The sequence below is a fragment of the Podarcis gaigeae genome, assembly GCF_964106915.1.
Source record: "Podarcis gaigeae genome assembly, chromosome: 9".
Classification (NCBI taxonomy): domain Eukaryota; kingdom Metazoa; phylum Chordata; class Lepidosauria; order Squamata; family Lacertidae; genus Podarcis; species Podarcis gaigeae.
This window is the reverse complement of record NC_139685.1, coordinates 59,395,416-59,403,433: the sequence shown is the minus strand read 5'-3', so window position 1 is coordinate 59,403,433 and position 8,018 is coordinate 59,395,416. Positions and strand designations below refer to the sequence as shown.

Here is an 8,018-nt window from a genome sequence, read left to right as displayed (position 1 = left end):
GCATCTTTTAGCGAGAAATGTCAGATGTCTCAAATGTTTGTGCAATGCTCAGATACTTGCAGCATTTCCTTCCTTTCCTGGAATTTGACACACGCTTCTCTCCCTGGGACAAAGGTAGTACAGTGCAAAGAGATAATCCTATCCTTGCTTACTCAGAAGCCCGATTGAATTCAAGAGGACTTACTCCAGCTAAGTGGGGTTACAACTGCATACTTGGGCTAAGAATAAGCACCACTGAATTAAACAGGGTTTGCTCTGTTCTTCTCTCCGCACAGTGTCCAACTAAGTTCACCCTTGCCTGGGTTTTCATTTTACCTCACCAAAGCAGGAGTGGGTTCTCCGGATGCTGTTGAACAATAAGTCCCATCAGCCACAGCAAGCACGGACAGTGGCGAGTTGTAATCCTACATCATATAGAGGGCCAAAGTTCTCTCCACATCTGCACCACAGAAACACTATCCAAATCTAAGCAAGTTAGCCAGAATGCTGTTTTGCAAGATTCTTCTCTCTGGTAATAATCAGGCTACACATCTTATTCACACTTTTATTTCAATCTGTTTAGGGACATGCAAAATGTAAGATGAAGCAGCAAAGCAACAGAATTACATGAACTTAAATAGAAATGGGATAAAACAAGAAATTTCATCCTTCTGTTTTACAAATACGTATGCAAAAAGAACACTGATTGATGCGATCTCTGTAAGAGCTCAGCTGTAGCAGTATTGAAGAGAACTAGCATGTACCTGTTTTTTTAAAAAAGCTTCCAGGCTATTAGTATTTCTCTATCCAAACAAACCATGAGTCACTGATTGTGAGGGGAAGCTTTTCTAGCATTGATGCACAATGTGAGCAAATATTAGGAAGTCTTCATTTGCAAGAATGGGAAAGGAAAACGTATTTTTGCACTGTTCATATAGTGGTAGTTCAAAGACAGGCACACCCGTTACTCGTACAGCAAGTGAGCTGGGGGTAGCCAATTCTGAACAGTATTTTTTTCCTATGAAATATATTGTGCATGCCTGAAGTTAACTCCATGGGAGTCATCAGCTGGTCTCCACAATACCCTGTAGTTTTAACAAATGCACCTGCAGCCCGAACCCCCTTCTCATCGTATTCTACATTTTGCTCTATATGCAACTTGTTCAAATTATTTAAAACAAGACAAAGTAGCATTTGCTCCAAGACATTTGTTACACGGCAGTGAGTTGGAAAAAAGAAATCAATCTTTCCTGTCCAGCATTCAAGAGATGCTTCACTCTGGAGATAAAGTGCCAGGTTAAGAGACTTCCACTACTTGCCATAGCTCTTCAAATAAGGGAGCAAGCTCTTTTTCCAAGCTTACGATCAGCCCTACACAAACATATATATAAAGTAGGAAGGGAAGAGAGAGAAAAACAAAGTTTATATATCATACTAGAGGGATCCATTTGTAAACGTGAACTGATAACCTGTCTATACATTATTTGGGGAAACTGAACTTCATGCCAACATTTTGGCACAGGAGCAAGACATTCTCACTGCCACTGACTATAAACTAGATACTTGCAGAGGCAACACAGGATCTGGCCCATAAGAGCTTTCATTCCCTTTGTTCACGTGCTGAAACCACACTCTGCTCCTTGCGCCAAAGCAGCAGTATACACAATCACCTCTGCTGAGCCATCCCTTAACAGGAGTGGAGAACCTGTGTTCCTGCATAATTTTATGCAGGTGGGGGAAACCTAGACCTCTGGCATGGGCAAACTGTCCCTCCCCACTCCCACACAGTCCACAGGGCAAGGAGGAAGAGAGAAAGAGGGATGCCTTGCTCCCAGTTGGCCCATCCCCTGCCCTAGGAAAATCTCACGTGGCTTTTTCAAGGTGAGGGGACTAGTGGAGCTGAGTTGTCCGGTCACTGTGACTTTTGTTGTACGGCTCTGCTTCTATCATATTATCCACAACTTGGGAGTTGGAGAGGAACTGCCTGCCAATTTCATGCAACTGGCCTTTTTCTTTTAAGTACTTAGCATTTTGAAAAAACACAAGTGTACCCACATATTACAACTTAAATCTAGCAGTATGGGTGCTGAAGGCAGCAAAGCCTCTCAGTCCTGAAGACGTACCTGTGTTGGCACTGCTGCTAGCGATGAAACTCACAACCAAAGGCAACCTGTTGAACTGAACCACCTACAAGAAGAAAGACATTTCATTTCAAAATCCAGCACACAGTAAATGTTTTCTGGCAGGCAGTTCACTAGCCTCTTATGGTTCTAACCAGGTTCCATTTGTTGCTGAACTCCTATCAGCTCTGACCATTGGCCATGTTGCCTGGGGCTGATGGCAGTTGGAGCCCAACTTTACACAACATTACTGGCAGCCATTGGTGGGGTAAGGATGAGAATAGATTTTTACAAGACACTGGCACACAATGCATCAGCAATGTAGTGCTGTTAACAATAATTTTCTAGACTAATTAAAAAGGTGAAGGAAACATCCTGCCAGATTATGATATTGGCCAAAACAGCTAGGCACAAGGAGATTGCTTGCTGAAACAGAACACCACTCCTCCCATTCCAATACAATGCTTCATTACATTTCTTGCAAAATCCATTCATCCGCCAATTCTGGAAGGAACACAATACATCTTACCTGATATGTGTTGTAGTAACAAATGATGCTTTTGTTTTTTGAAAGCCCAAGCTTGCTGCCCTGGTCTGTTGCGAGTGCAAAAGTTGACAAGAAACCCGGTCGAAGAGCATGCTCTGGAGCATTATCGTTGGCAACTAGAACAAGAGGACACTCTATAGCCAGTCTCCAAATATTGTAACAGACACATTTTGCACAGATAACAGGCATTTTGTTAGTTGAACCAGCAGCACTCAAGGGACTAGTCCTCGCAAGTGTAGTGAGATTGAAGCACAGTGCAATTCCAAAAGATCTTGCAATACTATGGCACAGTTAACATTTTTTTAAAAAAATAGTCAATAGTCATGTCTGTGAAAGAACTTGTTGACAAAGCCAAGGTGTGTTCAAGTGGGTTCCTAATGCTCAGCAAGTGGAGTTAAAGTGCCCTCCAAGGTCAACTATCCATCATCTGCTTCAGGCAGAATTTCCTGAACTCCATCTCTTCTAACTACCCAAGAGCAAATCCGATATCCATCCTTTCCTTGCCTAAACCGTACCTCCCCCACTCCCTACCCCATAATAGAATTGAAGGCAGTATACAAATTAAATCATCAAGCAATATACCAGCCTTTTTGAAGCTTGGGGCCCAATAAGATGTTGGACTACAACTCCCATTATCCCACACCACTGGCTAATGGTCAGGGATGATGGAAGTTATAGTCCAACTATATTTGTAAAGGCACAAATATACAAAGCATGTAAACATCAAGCAACTATATGCCATTTTACACTGTTTAATGCAGTACAGTATGGCAATGAAGACTGCAGTTTTGAGGACTGAGTGCACACAGCCCTGAATGCAGCTTTTCCTTCTAATGTAACTCGGAAGGAAACCAGCTCAGAGCGTTACCAAAGCACCAAGAAAGTGGTTTACACATACAGCTTCCTCAAACAGTATTCTTTTCTTCCACTTATTCTATCCAGGAAAGTGCATCACAGCTGACGAATAGGCACTGCGATCTCTGCTGACTCATGTCTACACTATAAGCCAACAGAAGACTAGGGTGACAGGGAGTGGATATGTGTAGCTAGTTATATTTAAAATTTCTCCTTAGGAATCAGGATGCACAAGGGAAAAGTTTAAAAGGTGAAAATGATTTCATGTTTTTGTCTATTTCAAAGTAGGAGGAAACGTCTTGCTTTTGAGCAAACAAGGATTTTATATTTCCATTAAATTGATGCAAATATCCTATCCAGATAAATACACATGTTATCTCTTACCTTTGATAACAGGTACACCATCTCTGTCTGACACTACAATAGCATGGAGTCCCTCAACACTGGAAAAGTAAAAGAGGTAGAATTTTTAGCAACCTAACCAGAAATACTGTCAACTATTTCACATTGATGGTGCCACCTGCATCTTTTTTTAGCCTTACTCAGCTAATCAATTAATCACAACCTGCAATTTAACAATTACAGCACTGTATTAATGCCTCAGTCAAAACCCACAACATTCTCAAACCCCTTTGAAGAATTTAAAGGTTCAGAAAATTATTCCCATTCTTGGTCCAAAAAAGAATTTGATGGGAAATACAGACCAAACTTTGAAGCTAAGCAGATGCATATATTCTACTTGGAGAAAGGATGATAAAAGTCTAATGAAGTATTATGTCTCGGCTTGTAGTGTCAAAACTTTGGAACCATTTAGTATTAATATTAGGTTACCTAATTATTAGGTTACTAAATCAAGGCTGGGAGCCACAGACACGTGTGTGTGAGAGAGCGGGGGTGGGGGAGAGAACAGAAGTCTCTTGCTAAAATGGTTGGTATGTGTTGCAAGTTTCCCTGACTTAAGCTGTGTACCTCCATGCAATATCCTACAGCCCCCAGTATGAAGTTCCTCAATAAGTGGAGGGACACAGCTCCCACCCCCCAACACTTTCCAATTAGGTACCTGAAAGCAACAATTTTTCAAGGTACAGTATTCATAGAACACATTAAATCCTACTAAGGCTAACTCCATAAGCATTACTGACTCAGGACATTGCTCTGAGATAAATGAGAATTATTCCCAACTCCCACTTAGCACTGGGTTTGAAATTTCAACACAGGTTTCCTGATATGTGAAACTCAAAAGTTCAGAATGTAAATCTACATAGGTACCTTACCTTGGGAGCTTTTTGTACAGGAACCTTTTCAATTCCTAGAAGAGGAAAGAAAAGGAAACTGTTTACCTTAGTCACTTACAGCACACATTAAGAGGTCATGTACTGGAGAATTAACTACGTCTTCCATTCACACTCATAATCACTCACTGGAAACCTCCATTACACCATAAGCTGTCCCTGAAAGCAGGGGAAATGGCCACTCTTTTAGGCATAATACTTTGGTACACAGCTCTCTGTCACATTCAACAAGCCACTTCAAAATGTGCATTATAGTGCTAATTATACTTACATCCGCCATGTTGTCAGAAGTGTTCAAATGAACAGTCCAAACCCTTTGGGGGAAAAAAGTTGCATGTTTTGTGACAAAACAATTTGCCCTTCTATGTGAATATAGCAGAGAACAAATTTCTACTACAACACCCCTGCTACACTTAGCACTCACAGCTTGTTCTCAAAGTCACTCAATGCAGAGTTGCTATTGGGAAATGTCAACCCATAGCAATTCCAACCCGTGACAAGCCAAATCTGTGAAGCCCGACACCCAGGCATGGGACCATGGTTTTTTTAGACAACAGAACAACTCTCCCAGAAAGAGTAACGAGGTATACCCACTTATTTGTCTGGAGTGCAAATGTACTATACTACAGGGATCCTATAGACACAGGAGGAGGAAAATCTATATTGTAATTGGAACCCCTTCTGAATGATAAACAAAAGACAGACAAGAATACAAAACGTACAGAGTTACAGGACTGCAATGGCACCCTCCCACACGAAAAGAAAAAAAAACCCCAGGCTTACCGTGCTGATCCACTAGGGGAACCAATTCAAATACCAAGAGTATGTGTGGCACAAAGTTTTACTCAGATCCACTGAAAGTAATTTACATTATTAAGTCTACTGATTTCAATGGGCCTATTCTAAGTAAAACTTAGTTGACTATTACCCAAAGCCTTTATTTGGAACAACTTAAAAGTGAATAACTAAAAAACGAACCCTTCTTCAGGCAAATGCTAAACCCCACCCCAAAGGGGTTGGTGGGAGATAATGTTGGGCTGGATGAAAAGTCCAGTGGTGCGGAAGAGTTTATACATGGGCTTAACTGGATTGACCCCATCTGGTGGGGGGGGGGAGGCTATCAGGCTGCAGCAATATCTGGGCTAAAGGAGCAATAGCTACTCTTCCTTTGAAACGACTCAGTGCTTTACATTACATTGCAGAATACATATACTATATTTCCTAATTTTGCAACCTTAAGATAGATCCGCCCTTCAGTTGCTGGAGATAAGCTCAGTCATTTCCTTTAGACCTCCTCTGCTTCGCCACGTACCCTTTGACCTACCCCATTCTTGTGATTGTAATCTGCTTTAACTGTTTTTAATTCTAAATTGTCATAACCTGCCCTGGAACCTGCAGGTGAAAGGATAATAATCATAATCATGAATGTGTGCTCCTGCGGCTTATGTGGGAGTCATGTGCACCACCAGCAATAAGAAAGCTCTCTATCTCTCTTTCAAGTGTAAACGGTGATACAATGGTACCTCGGGTTACATACGCTTCAGGTTACATACGCAGCTAACCTAGAAATAGTGCTTCAGGTTAAGAACTTTGCTTCAGGATAAGAACAGAAATCGTGCTTCGTCGGCGCAGCGGCAGCAGGAGGCCCCATTAGCTAAAGTGGTGCTTCAGGTTAAGAACAGTTTCAGGTTAAGAACGGACCTCTGGAACGAATTAAGTACTTAAACCAAGGTACCACTGTACAACACCAGCAGTATCTTATCGCGGTCTATCTACCAAGGTAGGGCTGTGACTCTCCCAAGTTCTTTACATACGCTTCAGGTTACATACGCAGCTAACCTAGAAATAGTGCTTCAGGTTAAGAACTTTGCTTCAGGATAAGAACAGAAATCGTGCTTCGTCGGCGCAGCGGCAGCAGGAGGCCCCATTAGCTAAAGTGGTGCTTCAGGTTAAGAACAGTTTCAGGTTAAGAACGGACCTCTGGAATGAATTAAGTACTTAAACCAAGGTACCACTGTACAACACCAGCAGTATCTTATCGCGGTCTATCTACCAAGGTAGGGCTGTGACTCTCCCAAGTTCTTTCCTGGATGCCCACATGAAGAGATAAAGGCGAAAGCAAAAATGTACCAAATACATACCATTTGGCACTTATATACTGGGGGGGGGGGGGGAGAGAGAGAATGTCATCAGCAGCGCTAAGGATGACCAAATCACCGCGCCATCATTACCTCCCTGCATAGGAGCCGACTCTTCTAGGGCAGAGGTCCCTTCAGCCCCCTCAGTCAAATACTGTATGTGAAGGGGTCGGGCCCCCTCGACAGGCATTGCCATTCAAATGGTGTGATCGATAACGCGGGGGGCGGGGGCTTACCTGCCCAGCCCCCTCCCAGTATTGTATTCAAGTTGGTACAGAAGCCCGACGGAGCCAGAAACTTCCAGCCGTCGCCGCCCAAACCCAGTTGAGGAAACAAGGGCCGATGGCTTTCGGCTTCAGCTCCGAAATTATCAGGAAAGGGAGAGGACAGGGAAGTTTTTAATGTGTGACATTTTAATGTATTTTTAATCTTTGTTGGAAGCCGCCCAGAGTGGCTGGGGTACAAATAAATTATTATTACTATTATTATTATTATTATTAATAACAATCGCCACTCCTCCTTTTGCGTACGGAATGAACTAAGCGTGTCCTAATAACTAATAATAATAATAACAACAACAACAGTAACCCACTTCTTGGTCCCACAGCGACAAGCCTTCCTGCCTTCCCTCCCCCTTGCCGGTCTCCTGAAGGCCTCTTAACTGTCGGGTCCCCCTTTCCCCATACGCACCTCCGCTTTCTTCCGGGTTCAACGCCTTTAACAGCCGCCCTCCCTTTAAGCGAGCTCCTTCCCCCTCCCGTCAACCAGGTCGCGTGACTGCCAAGCGTGAGGCAGATCAACTTCTCCGGGTCGCTTCCGCTTCCGTTTCGGCTCCGAGGAAGCGTCGGGCGCGGGAAGGCAGACGCACGCGCTACTTCCGGTCTGGAGAGGGGACGGGGGTTGAGCGGGAGAGTGTCTGATTCCAAGCCGGAGAGGCGTCCGCTACTGCGCACGCGTGGTTGCTGCTGCGACAGGTGCGTGGGTGCGCGCGCAAAGCGTCAAAGGCTCCAGCTGTGTGTGGTCTAGGTTCACACTCTGAAGTGCATTTCAATCAGGCTGCTGAGGAGTGTCTCCGGCATTTGCCTTT

The 8,018-nt window shown here is 43.5% G+C and overlaps 1 protein-coding gene across 2 annotated transcripts; it reads right to left on the bottom strand.

Moving 5' to 3' along the window:
• Positions 1-530: 530 nt before the first annotated feature.
• LAMTOR3 (late endosomal/lysosomal adaptor, MAPK and MTOR activator 3) lies at positions 531-7,764 on the bottom strand. 2 transcript variants are annotated; one of them, XM_083757011.1, is made up of 7 exons: positions 7,622-7,764; positions 5,065-5,107; positions 4,776-4,810; positions 3,886-3,944; positions 2,629-2,762; positions 2,103-2,166; positions 531-1,350 (listed from the first exon to the last, which is right to left on the bottom strand). In XM_083757011.1, the coding sequence occupies exons 2-7, from the start codon at positions 5,071-5,073 to the stop codon at positions 1,277-1,279; spliced, it is 375 nt and encodes a 124-aa protein (XP_083613137.1). In that variant the 5' UTR covers positions 5,074-5,107; positions 7,622-7,764; the 3' UTR covers positions 531-1,276. The 2 variants fall into 2 exon arrangements, with proteins under 2 accessions (XP_083613137.1, XP_083613138.1); XM_083757012.1 differs by having other exon boundaries at positions 7,524-7,632.
• Between the last annotated feature and the right edge of the window lie 254 nt (positions 7,765-8,018).

Bases quoted from the DNA above. Each gene is read 5' to 3' on its own strand.
- LAMTOR3 (XM_083757011.1), bottom strand. The intron at 3,945-4,775 runs GTAAGGTACCTA...TTACTTTTCCAG, and splicing joins CTGTACAAAAAGCTCCCAAG to TGTTGAGGGACTCCATGCTA. The intron at 1,351-2,102 runs GTACGTCTTCAG...ATGTTTGTGTAG, and splicing joins TAGCAGCAGTGCCAACACAG to GGCTGATCGTAAGCTTGGAA.